General features: G+C 38.6%; 1 protein-coding gene across 1 annotated transcript; it reads left to right on the forward strand.

Annotated features, from left to right (window-relative positions):
* The first annotated feature begins 3,161 nt into the window (after positions 1-3,161).
* LOC113251944 (cytochrome c oxidase copper chaperone) lies at positions 3,162-10,465 on the forward strand. Its single transcript, XM_026494147.4, has 3 exons — positions 3,162-3,368; positions 5,271-5,359; positions 10,328-10,465. Exons 1-2 carry the CDS (start codon positions 3,262-3,264, stop codon positions 5,353-5,355), a joined length of 192 nt encoding a protein of 63 aa, XP_026349932.1. The 5' UTR covers positions 3,162-3,261; the 3' UTR covers positions 5,356-5,359; positions 10,328-10,465.
* Positions 10,466-16,423: the final 5,958 nt, after the last annotated feature.

Raw genomic sequence — 16,423 nt, forward strand, 5'->3', positions numbered from 1 at the left:
TTCTCTATTGAGGTTGCTATTCTCTTATCGTTACTTTCTATATGTTCCTTAAATATTCTGGACTTTAATCCCTTGTTGGATTTAGATACTTCAAGTATCTTTGACCAATTCATCATCTATGTGTTAACTTTAGTTTCTATTAAAAGATAAACTGAGGCATAATAAAAATTTAAGAGTTTCTCTGAACAAAAACTGGTACAAATTGGGCAGCAGAAATGGTTAGGAACACTCGCTCCACTGACAGGAGCTCAGAGAGAGGCTTCTACAGGGAAAATGCAGAAGAAAAGTAAGCAAATTATTGACTGGCTACAGCTTAAACCTTAGTAAGCTGTTCGTGAATGCTTGTCCTTAGCATTTTTATTTTGTAACCTTGAGATATTTATAGGCTTAACTTTTGGTTTGCTTAATGTAGGGCACTGCACCATTAGTGCCCCATCAGTCTAATGGCTTCTTTAATTAATTTAACATGTCCTATGGAAAACAACAAGCCTTTGTTTTGATGTAATTAACTTCATTTTTTTTAACTTATGATAAGAGAAAAACTCTGATATACAAGGGAAGCCATTTTAGATTTCTAGGTTAGCATGACTGTACATAAACTTTGTTCAAACCAAAAGCCTGATTTATGGCCTGCCACACATGCATTGTACCTGCGCTTTGTGAATGAGTAGCCTAAAGGAAAACCCTCTTGTTCTTGAGATAGCAATCAACACTCTTGTTCCCTGCCTTCCTTTACAGTAAAACTTGTAATTCCTGTCTATATGCTAACATATAATCTTTTGAGCTTTTACAAGATGTAAAAAAGTATATAACTCTGTAAAAACTGTTCATTCTCCAGAGTACTTTCTTCCCTGTGAAGAGTGTTTCCTGGGCAGCTGTTTTAACTTGGGCTCAAAACTCTCTTTACTTTTAGAGATTCTAAATGGTTTGTTCAATTTGCATTGACACAATCTGTGCTTTTGAAATGCTGTCAAACAAGTTGTACCCCACTCCTCAGTATAAAGATAACCTTCACCAACTTTATATGAACATATTTTGGGGTCCAAAGTAACAGAGAGATGCTATTAAGATTGTGATGATTTTTTTTTTAAGATTTTATTTTTAAATAATCTCTACACCCAATGTGAGGCTCAAATTCATGACCCCGAGATCAAGAGTCGAACGCTACTCTGAGCCAGCCAGGCACCCCTAAAGTTGGGATGATTATTAAAAAAAGAAGAAAAAAAAAAGCTATGTTCCACTGTTATCACTACCTTCTATTAATTTCTTAGTTTGACTTTTCACATGTACACCTTTAATGCATCCAGAGCCCCACCTTTTGATGTGGTGTTTAATTTTCTTCCATTTGTTTTCTTTTCCCCATTGATTTGTGCAGCCATGTTTAGTCTACATTACCTTTCCAACTGATGTTGATGTTGGTAGTCCAAGAAGAACTGTTTAAATAGCAAGACATTAAACAAGAGTAGTGAACACCTAGTTGAAAGAACTGATAATGGTAGATAACGGTGATTTTAGGAGAACATAAGGACAATACCTTGTATTTTTAAACATATCAATTCATAATGAAGTAAAAATCATGCTCATTAAAAGTTTTTAGATGATAAAATGGGGATTTTTTTTAATGATTTTTATTATATTATGTTAGCCACCATACAGTACATCCCCGGTTTCCGATGTAAGGCTCGATGATTCATTAGTTGCGTATAACACCCAGTGCACCATGCAATACATGCCCTCCTTACTACCCATCACCGGTCTATCCCATTCCCCCACTCCCTCCCCTCTGAGGCCCTCAGTTTGTTTCTCATAGTCTATAGTCTCTCATGCTTCATTCCCCCTTCTGATTACCCCCCCTTTCTTTATCCCTTTCTTCCCCTACTGATCATCCTAGTTCTTACGTTCCATAGATGAGAGAAATCATATGATAGTTGTCTTTCTCTGCTTGACTTATTTCACTTAGCATTATCTCCTCCAGTGCCGTCCATGTTGCAGCAAATGTTGAGAATTCGTTCTTTCTGATAGCTGAGTAATAAAATGGGGATGGTTTTATAATTTGGAAAATACACGTGGAGAAATTACTTCTAGGGCGCCTGGGTGGCTCAGTTGGTTAAGGGACTGCCTTTGGCTCAGGTCATGATCCTGGAATTCCAGGATCCAGTCCCATAGCCACCTCCCTGCTCAGCAGGGAGTCTGCTTCTCCCTCTTACCTCCCCCCTTCTCCTGCTCTCTCTCAAATAAATAAATAAAATCTTTTAAAAAAAGAAATTACTTCTATATAACGCCAGTTCACAGACAAACCAATGGATTCCCTGAGCTAAATCTCTGAAATACAGAAACAAATCTTGTTTAGGTGATACTGAAAGTTTGATTACCCAAAATATCAATCAATAGGCATCTATTTCAACAATGCCTTTAAGTCCTGGTTTAACAAATAAGTTTATTCCCTTTCTCCAACAATTCTCTGCAGGGAAAAAAAAAAAAAACCAACAACCCACAATTGTAAATAGTAGGCGCCAGTTTACCCATATATCTAATCGAATTCGAGAAATGCCAAGGAAAAGTCGTTTTTCGATTTTATTAACTAGTATATTATGCCCTATGATTGAACAATTCATACTGAAATCAAATCAGCTAGAAAGGGAGCTATAAACACCAATTCGCTAAGAATTTAGAGTGTATAGGGTACGGTATGAGTATCAGAATTTCCCCCCCACACTTGTGGATTGCACACGTTCAAATGTCTTTGCTGATCATTTTTAACTTAAAGAGAAAAAGACGGAGGTGGAGGTGGGGATGCGGAGGGAGGAGCAGGCTGATAATACAATAGCAGGAAACATGCGGAACTAATCCGTTACTGGAGGAAACTCTCATTAGTGGTTTCTCTTGTTTAGGGTGAACAAGTCATTTCACCTTCTTGGGGCTTCGGTTTTCCACTGTTGGGCCGAGAGGCTAAGAAATATGAGTTAACGTACTCCTCTCTTCCTTTTCGAGTCGTCCCCAAGTTGATTGACAAACCTATCCCTTTCATCCCGCCTCTCTGCGCCTGGAAGCGCCCTCGCTTTAATACCTCCATTAGCCTCTCCTGCGCAGGCGCCACTTTTTTTCTTCTCTTCCCCCGCCTGATTCCCTCCCGGTCTGAGAGAGGCAGGACTTCCTGTCCCCTGTAGAGCCACTGCCGGAAGTGACTGCAGGCAAATCGTCGTTCGCCAAGCCTGGGAGAGTGTAGCGTGTTAGTGCTAGCTGCTGCTTTAGGCTTCAAAGATGCCAGGTCTGGCGGCCGCAAGCCCTGCCCCATCTGACTCACAGGAGAAGAAGCCGCTGAAGCCCTGCTGCGCCTGCCCGGAGACCAAGAAGGCGCGCGATGCTTGGTCAGTGCGCAAGCGGGGAGGGGGCGGCGGGCAGGCCCCGCGCGCCGCCTTCCGGTGCCTTAGTGCTCTGCTTGGCCTTGGGCTGCCAGTTTTGCGGTGCTGCGCTCTTCAGAGTTACAGGACCTTGTAGGCTTTGAGTCAGCCGTCACTTGATTGAGCCCCTAGCCCGGCTCGGAGACATGGATGAAGGGTTAGGAGAGAGGTCAGGTTGAACCGGGTTCGCTTCACCCACTCATCCTTTACTGCAAAGGGTTTTTGAGCACCTGTTATGTGTCAAGCACTGCCTTAGGACTACTAAAAACAGGAATAAAGTTGCTACTTAATTTAAAGGAGCTTAAAATTAATGGAGACATATACTAAGATTGCTGTTACCACGTGGTGTGGGTTATGCTAGAAGATTTGGCAAGATCAAAGTGTAAAAGTTCTGGTAAAATTTTGACGTGGTAGGACACGGTACATTTCTTAAAGTACTGGGGAGTTCTCCTTACTTCTCCCCCCTCTTTGGGTAGCTAAATTAAAAATCAATCTATGACGTTGGTGACACCGCGTTCAGAGTAGTACATCCAAGTTACTATCAACGCACAAAAGCTTTTGTTTGTTCTCATTTTATACAGCCTGTGTTGTGGAACAGATCGCATTAGGGGCAATGCTCAGGAAATGTCAACGTATACCTCTCCCTCCAGCCCCTTTTTGTCCTCATATAAAAAAATAATCAAAAGTGGCATAGTGGGGTTAGTAAGAGTTGTAGGAGCTTAGTGCTTTTTATTAATACTCAGTACTTTACAAATAATACTGTGAAAGGAGGAGTGAAAGACTACAATTTGATACTGAAAATTGCTTTCCTAGTTAGCAGTACTAGTGCTTATTGAATCTAAAGATAGTATGTCTTAGTCAAGACTGAGAGCCTGGGATCCAGAGTCAAGGTTCTAATGCTGGTCCACCAGCTTTGTGACCCAGAGCAAATTATTTAAGGTACCTGCCTCCCGTGTCTGTAAGATGGGCCTAATAAAAGTATCTGCCCGTAGGATTACTGTAAGGGTTAATGATAGAAGCCACACAAGTGCCTTGCTAGCTGTTATCTTCATGGGGAGCTCGCTATCTATCCCAAGCTTCATTCATTTGCAGGCAGCCCTTGAGCTATTGAAGGATGTGTAGGATTTAGATCTTCAAAGAAGGAGAACCTATCCTTCAAACTGTTTTTGTGTCAGTTGCCTCAGACCACTATGCCCAAATACTTATCGTCAGTACTCAGTTTTCTCTTATAATTGAATTTGGCTTAACTTGATCTTTGCTAAAATTACATTTTCAGGCTCTAGAAATAAAACTGTGTGGTCCTAGGTTTTACTTTGTGAATTTTACAAATAAAAAGTTCTTTGATCATCACAAGGGAGGCTCATCAGGCTGCTGTTGGCTGCCAGATCTTGTTGTTTGAATGTTGTTGGGTATTTTATGATTAGGAGATTTATTTAGGTCTATTTGAATGTAGGGCAGAATAAAAAATGTAATTCCTCTGTAATAGGCAAAAAATTAAGTTCTTCTCTCTGTCCTTCATTTAAGGTAAATATTGTATTCGGATGGTTTATTTTATTAGAGAACTGTATTGTTCCTTATTCTCTGCCCCTATTCTTAGATATGACCTAGAGGCAACATTATGCATAATTATTTCTTCTAATTAGATTCTCCCTAAAAACTAGTTATCTGTGGAACATCTTCATGGGCATGGGAATATCACAAGAGCCAATAAAAACAAAGCCATTTGGTGTAATAGCATTTTTTTAAAACCCCAGCTACATTCCATCAGACCCATGTTCTCCCTCACTCCATCACTGTCATGCATGCTTATTTACTGTTAATGTGTTTCATGCTTACTTTGTTAGATAACAAGTACATTTTGTTTTATAGCATCATTGAAAAAGGAGAAGAGCACTGTGGACACCTAATCGAGGCCCACAAGGAGTGCATGAGAGCCCTGGGATTTAAGATATGAAATGGTGAGCACGACACTTTCTGATTGGGAAGAGAATACATAGACTTATTGCTTCAGATTTGTGCTTTATAGATTTAGCAGTCATTGGGCAACATTCTATTCAAAAGGTAGTTCACCAGGTTAATCAAAGATGCTTAAGTATCACTTAAAAATAATTTTTAGTTTCTAATATAGGGAGTAAATGATGCTAATAAATTGAGAGGCATTCAGTGGATTTGGGGGAGGGAGAATTTATCTTTCAAAAAAGGGTTTGATAAAAGCCTTTAGAGTTAGAGTCAGAAGGAATAATGGGTTAGGAAGTTCAAAATATTCAGTTGTCTGACTTAAAGGAACTAAAAAGAAAATAGTCTTTATTTCTTGTTTCTGATGTTGTGGGTCGTTAGTAGGGGCTTTTAAATAGGGAGTAAGCAGTACATGGAAGCATTGCTTTCTGCAAAAGAGAAAGGAATTATCACTATTTCTTTTGTACCAGGCTTCTAATACTACTACAACCTCAGACTTTTTTTTTTAAGTATTTATTTATTTATTTATTTGCCACACATAGAGGGAGAGCATACAGGTAGGCAGAGCGGCAGGGAGAGGGAGAAGCAGGCTCCCTGAGGAGCAGAGACCCAGATGTGGAGCTCAAACCCGGGAGCCTGGGATTGTGACCTGAGCTGAAGGCCGACGCTTAACCAACTTAGCCACCCAGGCACCCCAGACAGTTTTTCTTTAAGAACTTTGAATCCAAATTTTAATGCTAAAAGGGACCTTAAATTATACAATAGTACCATAAATAAATGATCTTTTGTTTGGAAGCTCTTTCTTCAGATAGCACCTTAATTCCCTCCCTCACTTCATTCAGGTCTCTGTTCAGAAGTCTCCTTATGAGGCGCTTGGGTGGCTCAGTCAGTTAAGTGTCTGCCTTTAGTCATGATCCTGGGGTCCTGGGATTGAGCCCCACTTCAGGCTCCCTGATCAGTGGGGAGTCTGCTTCTCCTTCTCCCTCTGCCCCTCCCCCCTTGTGCTTTCTCTCTCTCAAATAAATCAATAAAATCTTTTTTAAAAAAGCCTCCTCATTAAAGAAGCTTTGCCTCAACACTCTATCTGAAATAGCATCCCTTCCCCATCACTCTATCCCAGCACTGTCCAGTAGAATTTTCTGTGATAATGAAAATGTTCTGTCCCTTCACTCTCCACTAGGCCATACGTGGAGCCATATGTGACTATTGAGTCCTTGAAATGTGGCTAGTAAAACTAAAGAACTGAATTTTTAGTTTAATTTTAATTTGAATAACCACCTTCAGCTAGTGGCTACCCTATTCTTAACATACTGCTTGCATATTAGGTATTTATTTATTATCTGCATTGCTTTACTCCAAGGAGAATGTAAGCTCTGAGAAAGTAAGAATTTTTTGCTTTACTCACTGTCATATCCCCAGGACCTATAACCATGCCTGGCACATAGTAGGCGCTGAATAGAATGTTGTTAATTAAATGAATAAATAAATGAGGAACTAAGGCTTATAGGTATGGAATGGCTCTCAAGGTGAGTTAGCAGGATCAGAGTGGAACCTCTGTCTCCAGGCAGACTTCCTTTGTTTTTTGCCCCACTCCCACCCCCCCAACACCCACACCACACTGCCACTTTTAACTTAATAATAGCTGAGAGATAATGCCGAAGTCACATACCAGTATAACTAATAGAAAGCCTGGTTTCTTTCCCTTTCACCTCTCTCCTGCCTCTTTAGAATTTCACGTATGGCTAGTCTTCCTCATTGAGCTATAAAAAAGGATGGATAAGGAACCTGTTCCAAGCTGATAAGAAGTATCACTATGTAGTGGAAAACAGTCTAGGGTGAAAGTCCTGAGGCTTAATTTTGGTTCTCCTGACATCTAGCTTAGCATGTGTTTTACTTCAGCTACATTTAACATTCATCAAGACACTAATCCTCTCTGGGTTTCATTTTTTTAATTCATAAAAAGAGAACCATAATATATTTTGTGATTTTATATATGGTATGGTATATCTACTCTGTGTACATGACATACTTAAATGGCTTTTAGATTTCTTTAAATTCCATGGTGAATTATTTTGTAAAATAAGTAAGTTTGGGTGTATGTGAGGGGGGTGTTCTTTAAAAGTGTAAGTATACCTATTGATTATTTCTAAGACCTGGAATCTTAACATTTGTCACGGTTTCCTTGTTCATAATCTAACTCTCTTCGTATGGTATTGTGTAAACTGTTGGCTAGTGCCACGCCTGTCTTGATAAAAAAGGTGATTTTTAAAAATGCTAATTTTAGGAGCAGCAGAAATTTCTCTTGGACTTCACATGGACCACAAAGGTGCTACAACTGTTGTCATAATTAGCATAAATTCGCAAGGACTAGAAGATATCCTAGTTTTCTTTATATTATTGGGATAGAGAGTGAGAGTGGTCCTGTGTACTTCGTTTGTGTGTAGAAGAAAATGCAAGAACTTTGGACTTACAAGACCTGATGTTTAACTGGTTGTGTGGTCTTGGGCAAGTCCTTAACTTTCTGAACCTTAGTTTACTTCATAGAGTCATCGTGATGATTAAATGACAGGTGTATGAACAGGATTTGTAAACTATCGAAAAGCAGAACGGAATAGCCTATATGTTGGGAATCGTGGGTAGCAGACATTCAGTTGAGGTCTGTTGAATATATGACCTGATTACATATTTTTGAATACTGGTTATGAGAAGAACAATCTGAATCCACATAGGGCCCTTCTTAGAATTCAGATGTCATGTTTTCATTTTCAGCATGATTGTGCTTTTGAAAAGGAACAGGTGTTTGGATTTCCTTTGGTCCCAGGTGTCCTATTTCCCCAACCTCCATTGGGAAATGGACAAACAGTGAAGTAAAAAAAAAAGACTTGTTAGAATGGATAGCTGGTGGAATTAAAACGAGAGTCTAGGTCTTTTGTGTTCTCCAAAACACAGATGCTTTACACTTCATTCCTTGCACTTAATGAGATCTTATTGCAAACATACTCGATTTTAGGACTGCACATCATCTTGATTTTCAGTCCTAAAACTATTATGAATGCAAATTAGAAAGACCTATTGTTGAAATGCGTAGGTATATATATCTCAGTAACCAGGTCACTGGCTGTAAAATCCAGTACTACTGTCTACATTGTTATAAGATAAACCTAACTAAATGGGTATCCTTTAGATTATTATATCACATTTTTCTGAGGATAGCTATAAAGGAAAAATACTTTTGCAGACCTAGATCTTCCCAGTAATGATCACAAAAGTTACTTTTAATTCAAAAACCTTTGTAGATTTTAATGTTATATCCTAAATAAGATAGGTCTTATTGTACCTTGAATTTAGCCCATTGGGACTTAATATAAAAGTAGGCTACATTCAGCCAGAGGTATACCTTGTAATCACCCGAGGACTGTTTTCCAAAATTCACATGCCCTAGGCCTTGATCTGTTCCTGTTGACGCAGAAACTCCTAGATAATTTTCTCGTGCCCCCTTTAAGAACCATTGGGTTAAGCTGAAGAAGTGGCAGGGATATTGCTAAATATAAACTGCCTAAAGATTTAGTAGTAGCAAAGGCAGAGACTCGAAAACTGCTCCTAAGGAAAAATAGGTGTATGATGGTGGTGATTCTAGACACTTTCTTCTATCTTATGACTTTTTTTTTTTTTTTAACTGAAAGAGAAACTAGAGGAACCGAGAACCTGCTTAAAAATGTAAAGAGGAAATGGGAGCTAGTATCTTTCTGACTTTAGGAGTCAGAAGGAACCTTGAGAACTCAGTCTGAGGGCTAAAATCATTGAAAGAAAATGAAAGGACTAGCACTGAACAGTGGGGATACTCAGTATTTACTGTTTAGCAGAATTTAATAGTCGGTTAAAATATGCTGATTCCACACACACACCTGATCATGAAAATATGATCCCAAGAAAATCCAGAAAAAGTGTCATTTCTTGCTATTTGAACATTTATTCATTCAATAGATATTTGTTGTTTAATACCCTGAAAAATGCTAGCGTGAGAAAGACAGGGTCTCTTCTCTCCAGGACTTTACATCCAGATACATAACCAAGAGGTTTACACCCAGAGGCTCTCAGGAGTAGCCCCTTCTGATACATAGTTATCGGCAGAAGAGGTAACAGTACTATGGATTGCTCTCTCTTACAGTATTGAGTGGCTTCATTTCTGCTTATCTTTCCTGCTCAATCCTTTCCTTAAGTGTATTCTTCCTTTGAGCCTTTTAGAAAAGAGAGTTTAGGTGTTTGTATTGTTGATGAGGCTTATCTTTTCTAAACCACATTCAGGGAATAATAGCTAGATGAAGGAAGAAGCGCTTGCATTGGGCTTGCAAGAGTTGTCAGGCCCAAATTACTTACCTTTTTAAGCATTGTTTTCTGTCTTCTGGGATAGGGACTGGGGGTGAGAATGGTCTGGAGAGAAGCCTGGTACTGATTGACTTAGACCAGCAACCGTTATCCTCTACTACTTTCCTTTTTTTGATTTCTAAATGGATTTCAAAAGGGTTGCCCATTTTTTGGCCTGGGGATAAAGTGAGTAACTTTACACGAGAAGTGACTTATATACAGAGCTGACCTTCTGCCTTCCACTTCGTGAATCTTTGCCAAACATACTGGAATCAGCAAGGAGGGGTTTACAAGTCTCTTCTATCCGTAAAAATAAACTGCCCTAGCCTTTTTGGGAAGGTATTTTTTTAGTAAATAAATATATATAGTTTTTAACAAAGGCTTCTGTAGATTAAAAAAATGTCCTGGATTGAACAGTTTCAGTGATGTTTTTTAGTTAGACAAAACTAGAATTTAATAAAACTGTAGGCTTTTATTCTAAACCACAGTTTAGAGTTAATAGTACTTGGCTGAGACATTCATTTCTAGTGGTCTTAATTCCCTAATTCCATAGGTCTGGCATGATGTTTGAAATCTAATTTTCTAATATAAATTTTTTTTTGTAGGTGGTTTACTCTGTGAATGAATAATTCCTGAAGAATGAAGAAGATTCAGTAGTTTTGGGAATTCTTTGAGGAACTTTGATAAATGGAAAAAGTATTTATAATTTATTAAAGAAAAAGGAAAATATCTCTGGTCAGAAATCTTCAGGTGTGTTTCTTTTTGTGTTCCTCACATCCTTACATGACACTTATTTATTTTTCTTAAAGGATATAGTATAAAAAATCTTGTAATATTGATTTCTTCTGTTGTTGTGTCATTCTGGGAACTCTAGATATTCGTTGTAAGGAGAAAGCAGATACTGATCTCAGTCAGTGAAATCTCCAAAATGAAGTGCATAGAAGTAAGGAAATAACCCTTTACCAATTTAGAATGAGTGTGGTAGCCATATCATCTCATTAAATGTTTTGTTTTTTATTTTTAACTTACTTAAAGGCAAGAACTGGACAAGCCTTCAGTCTTAATATTTTATATCATTATTGTTATTCTTGTTCTCTCTTTTGAGAAAGTTATTTGTTTAGATTTTGGACCACATTCATGTGCCTTGGCTTGGAAGATCTTAACTATTTGGCATAATTAATCTGTACATGTCTAGTTACATTTTGGCTTGGAAGATCTTAACTATTTGGCATAATTAATCTGTACATGTCTAGTTACATTTTAAGATAAACTAGGATTATTAGTTTAATGCCTACTGGCCAGATAATTGTCTCTTATTGATCACAAGCTGGCCCAGACCAAAGGCTGGACTAGTACAAATAAGTCACCAATGAAATAGCTCAGTGCTCTGCTGTAGTGATACCTGGGGTAGAACATAGAGTGTATTTTACTTACTATACAATCCCATGGTCCTGTTAGCTGCTTATGGGCTAACGAAGCAAGGTCATATTCTGCCCGAAGTAAATTGAGTTTCAAATCTCAACAACAAAACTACTGATGAACGTAAGAGTATATGTAGTGTCCATTCGTCATTCTGTGGTGAGAAAATTGCCTCTTTTATAAAATAAAGGAGCTGAATTAAGTTATTCCTTAGGATTCCTTCTAGTTAATTTTAACAGTGTGGCTTTGAAGTATGACAGACTTAGGTTCAACAGGTCACAACCTCTGTCTGTCTGTTTTTCTCATCTGAAAGAGAAAAAGAAAGAAGCAAGGATAGAAGTAATACTTAATGTACAAGATTGTGAGTACTAATTAAAATGGCATATGTACTGTGCATTTGGCACAATATCTAGCATTTAGTGTTAATTAACATTCTCTAATTCTTTGATTCTATACTCATATTTCCACCTGAATATTTGTTTGGATATAATACTTTAAGGAAGTACTTTATAGCTTTCAGAGAATTCTAGGTAAAGAATAGAATCTTGGATTCCTAAGACAGATAAAACTCAACTTCCCACCAAACACCAGTCCTTGGCAGATGGGCATCCAGATTCTGCTTGAATATGTCCTGGACTACAAAAAGGGGGAAAAAAATCTATAAACTTACCACCCAGTGTTAACATTTGCTGTATGCTGTTCCAGACTTTTCTTATGCATTTATACATGTTTTAAAATAAAAAATGAGGTAATTTTTCTATGCTATATATTTTTAATGAAATCATAATATTACTTTTTCCCTTTGATACATTTTACTAGCCATGAATGTAGTCCTCATAACATGATTTGTATTGGCTATGTATGAATCCATTCTGAGCTTACTATAATTTAACTGATTCCCTATTGTTAGTACATTCATTCATTAAACAAAATGTTTTGCAGAATGCTTGCTATATGTCAGGTACCATTCATGGAATTGAGTATTGGTCTTGAACAGGACATATACCTGATACCTAAATTATTTCTGATTTTGTTGTTGTTGTTTTGTTGGTTGATTTTATGGAAACATGTAAGAGAGAGGAAGAAATCACCTGAAAGCTTACCAGTCTACAATAGGACTACTTTTTGGTGACTTTGCCATTCATCTCTTTCTGCATGTATATACTTTATTTTTACTTTATTTATTTATTTATTTATTTAGGCCATTTCATAATAACACTGCACTGGAAGTTTCCATAGGAAATTCTTTACAAGTCCTTTACTAATCACTTAGCTAAGGATGGGCCAGAGGCTGTGCATGTTTTCAAGGCTTTGGATGAGTACTGCCTGACTGACCTCTAGAAATTGGTTACCCATTTGCACCTTTGTATCTGAGGGTGCCTATTTCCCTAAGTTCTTAGCAAGGTTAATTTTTTCAACCTTTGCCAGTTTGATATGTTCACGTGGTATGTAAAGAAACTAAAGCACCCTTCTTGACATCTGCCATAGTTAAAAATGTATCTCACGAGACCCTCTGCCCACCCTTCCCTAGATCTTAAGCCTTCCCAAAGATTATGCATAACATTTTGGTACTAATAATAGAGATGTTACCATAGTAATTTGAAAAGTGAAAAAGTTCACTTCCTAGTAGGTGACCACCACATTCTGACATACATCTTTGCGAAGCCCTTGCTATTCACAGTAATTCCCAAATTCAACACAAACACATTCCCACCCAGGTCATGATCGCGGGGTCCTGGGATAGAGTCCTGGAGTCTGCTTCTCCCTCTCCCTCTGCCCCTCCCCCCTGCTTGTGCACCCGTGCACACGCTCTCTTCTCTCAAATAAATAAAATATTTAAAGAAAAATAGGGCCGTGACCCTAAGCAAGGCCTACTTTAGGATGACTATACATTTCATTGGTCTGATGTGAGGCTGCCGAAAAACCATAATCCCCATTTTACAGGTGACAGGTACTCAAGGAAATCACTGTGGTCAAATAGCTGGTGATCTGGGCTGTGAGTCTTGGTCAGTAGAGTTCAAGCCCAATGTTCTTTCCTTTTTTTTTTTTTTTTTTTAAAGATTTTATTTATTTATTTGACAGAGATAGAGACAGCCAGCGAGAGAGAGAACACAAGCAGGGGGAGTGGGAGAGGAAGAAGCAGGCTCATAGCGGAGGAGCCTGATGTGGGGCTCGATCCCATAACGCCGGGATCACGCCCTGAGCCGAAGGCAGACGCTTAACCGCTGTGCCACCCAGGCGCCCCCAATGTTCTTTCCTGTACCAAGTATCTAATATAAACATCACATATTCATAGTTTTAAATTCATTTATTCATTCAGTTCATATTTAGTGAAGGCCTACAAGGAACTGCCCTAGGTGTTGAATATTCATGTGTGAATCAGACATACATCTTGCCCTCGAAGAGATGAGAGGCTATTTGACTCAACATTTTTTTTCCAGGTAAGAAAGTAAACATTTATTTAGAATGAAAAAAAGATAATAGTTAAGAAAGTAAAAGTATTTTAAAATCCATAAAATAAGTTTTAGTAAGTAACTACTTGACATACATTGATAATTTTCCTACTTTTTTTGCTGCAAAATTTTTTAAATTATTAACATGTAATGTATTATTTGTTTCAGGGGTACAGGTCTGTGATTCATCAGTTTTACATAGTACACAGCACTCAACACATACCCTCCCCAGTGTCCATCACCCAGCCACCCCATCCCTCCCACCCCCCTCCACTCCAGCAACCCTCTGTTTCCTGAGATTAAGAGTCTTAAGGTTTGTCTCCCTCTGGTTTGATCTTATTTCATTTTTTTCCTCTCTTCCCCTATGATCCTCTGCCTTGTTTCTCAAATTCCACATATCAGTGAGAGCATATGATAATTATCTTTCTCTGATTGACTTAGCATTTTGCTTAGCATAATACCCTCTAGTTCCACCCATGTTGTTGCAAATGGCAGGATTTCATTTTTGATGGCTGCGTAGTACTCCATTATAGATCTCTCTATATCTGTAGATCACATCTTCTTTATCCATTCATCTGTCGATAGACATCTGGGCTCTTTCCATATTTTGGCTATTATGGACATTGTTGCTATGAATATTGGGGTGCAGGTACCCCTTCAGATTACTACATTCGTATCTTTGGGGTAAATATCCAGTAGTGCAATTGCTGGGGCATAGGGTAACTCTATTTTTAACTTTCTGAGGAACCTGTTTTACTGTTTTCCAGAGTGGCTGCACCAGCTTGCATTCTCACCAACAGTGTAGGAGGGTTCCCCTTTCTCCACAACCTCGCCAACATCTGTCGTTTCCTGACTTGTTAATTTTAGCCGTCTGTTGGCCATTTGGATGTCTTCTTTGCAGAAATGTCTGTTACGTCTTCTGCCCATTTCTTGATTGGATTATTTGTTCCTTGGGCTCTGAGTTTGTTAAGTTCTTTATAGGTTTTGGATACTAGCCCTTTATCTGATATGTCATTTGCATATATCTTCTCCCATTCTGTTGGTTGTCTTTTGTTTTGTTGAATGTTTTCTATGCTGTGCAGAAGCTTTTTATCTTGATGAAGTCCCAATAGTTCATTTTTGCCCTTGCTTCCCTTGCCTTTGGCAATGTGTCTAGGAAGAAGTTGCTGAGGCTGAGGTCAAAGAGATTGCTGCCCATGTTCTCAAGGATTTTAATGGATTCCTGTCTCACATTTAGGTCTTTCATGCATTTTGAGTCCTTTTTTGTGTATGCTGTAACGAATTGGTCCAGTTTCATTCTTCTGCATGCGGCTGTCCAATTTTCCCAACACCATTTGTTGAAGAGACTATCTTTTTTCCATTGGATATTCTTTCCTGCTTTGTCGGAGATAGTTGACCATGGAATTGAGGGTCGATTTCTGAGTTCTCTATTCTGTTCCATTGATCTATGTGTCTGTTTTTGTGCCAGTACCATACTGTATTTGACTCAACATTTACTCGGGACATAATATATGCTAATTGTATGCTAAGTAGTGAACAAAGATTAAGACACAGTCTTACTATAAGCTGCTCAGAGAGCTTATAATCTAGTAGATATATGTATATAAACTATAAACATAAAAGTTGAATACTCAGTACTATAATGAATATTCCAAGATACTTTCCTAAAAAGAGTGCATGTGTGACTACCCGGGGTTTCTTTCTTTAGCTATCAAAAACTGCTAGCTCTTAGTTCTGTCTGTGTTGATTATGGTGATTTTGAAAGGATGTAAATAGAAAATCCTCATCAAGGGAAACTCATATGATGGGAAATCCAGAGTTAGGGCAAGTTCTAGATGCAATGATGTCAGAGGTTCAATGATCCAAGACTCAAGTTGTTTTCATCTCAGAGCTCTTTCTTCCAGGCCTGATGAAACCATGTACGTTCTTGTTCAAGTCCAGCAGAAGAGAGAAACCATTCACAAGACATGAAATCCCCCCTTTTTTTAAAGTCTGATTGAGACAAATTAGGTTATATGTATTTTTATGGACCGATAATAGTTGCCAAACAGAATGCCTTCTGCTGATTGGTTTAAACAGGACCCCCCACCCCCCGCCTTGGATCCATGTCTAATTATAGTTATCAGCCCAAAACTGGAATTCTGTAACAAAAGGAAGGGGTAAATGGACTTTGAGTAGACAACCAATGTTCCACTAAACCACCTCGTTCACTTAACAACCAAGTCATCCTGAATGGTCAAATTGAGTTTAAAGGAGCGTTTCCTCTCAAGGTTTACTCAAACTTTTGAGAGAAATGTATTAGTAGAACACAATAAGTTGTCTGATGTTAAGTTTTCATAGAATAATCAGCAGATGTTCAGAGAACTGTTTCCTGAAGAGTGGTCCTTCTGGAGATCCTAGGGGAGATCTGGATCTGGAAGCACTCACCTGCAAGTACCGGAACACCCAGCTACAGCGTGTAAGCGGTAAGTGAAGCAATACATGTACTTTACCTCCTGTCGTGAAGTCTGGAGGTTGAAAGCTCCAGATCTGAGACAGTGGCTCAGTAATACTTCAGAGAAGTGTGACTTGTTCTATTTTTCAGCTCTTTATCCTTCTCATCCTTAGGTATATCACATCTCATGGTAGTTCCGAGCATTATATCACTGCACTGGCTGCACTGGTCAAGCCAGGGTAGAAGGTAGCAGGCCTTCTCTCTGTCAGGAAGCCTTTTTCCCAGAAGCTCCCACATACACTTCCTCTTACATCCCGTTAGTCACATGCCCACTCGTAAGGCAGTTGCCATTGAGGGGAATAGGATATCGTGCTTGGCTTTGACCAGTCTTTTTT

Source organism: Ursus arctos, unplaced genomic scaffold (genome assembly GCF_023065955.2).
Source record: "Ursus arctos isolate Adak ecotype North America unplaced genomic scaffold, UrsArc2.0 scaffold_4, whole genome shotgun sequence".
Classification (NCBI taxonomy): Eukaryota; Metazoa; Chordata; class Mammalia; order Carnivora; family Ursidae; genus Ursus; species Ursus arctos.

Bases quoted from the DNA above. Each gene is read 5' to 3' on its own strand.
- LOC113251944 (XM_026494147.4), top strand. From the start codon at position 3,262: ATGCCAGGTCTGGCGGCCGCAAGCCCTGCCCCATCTGACTCACAGGAG. The intron at 3,369-5,270 runs GTCAGTGCGCAA...TTTGTTTTATAG, and splicing joins AAGAAGGCGCGCGATGCTTG to CATCATTGAAAAAGGAGAAG.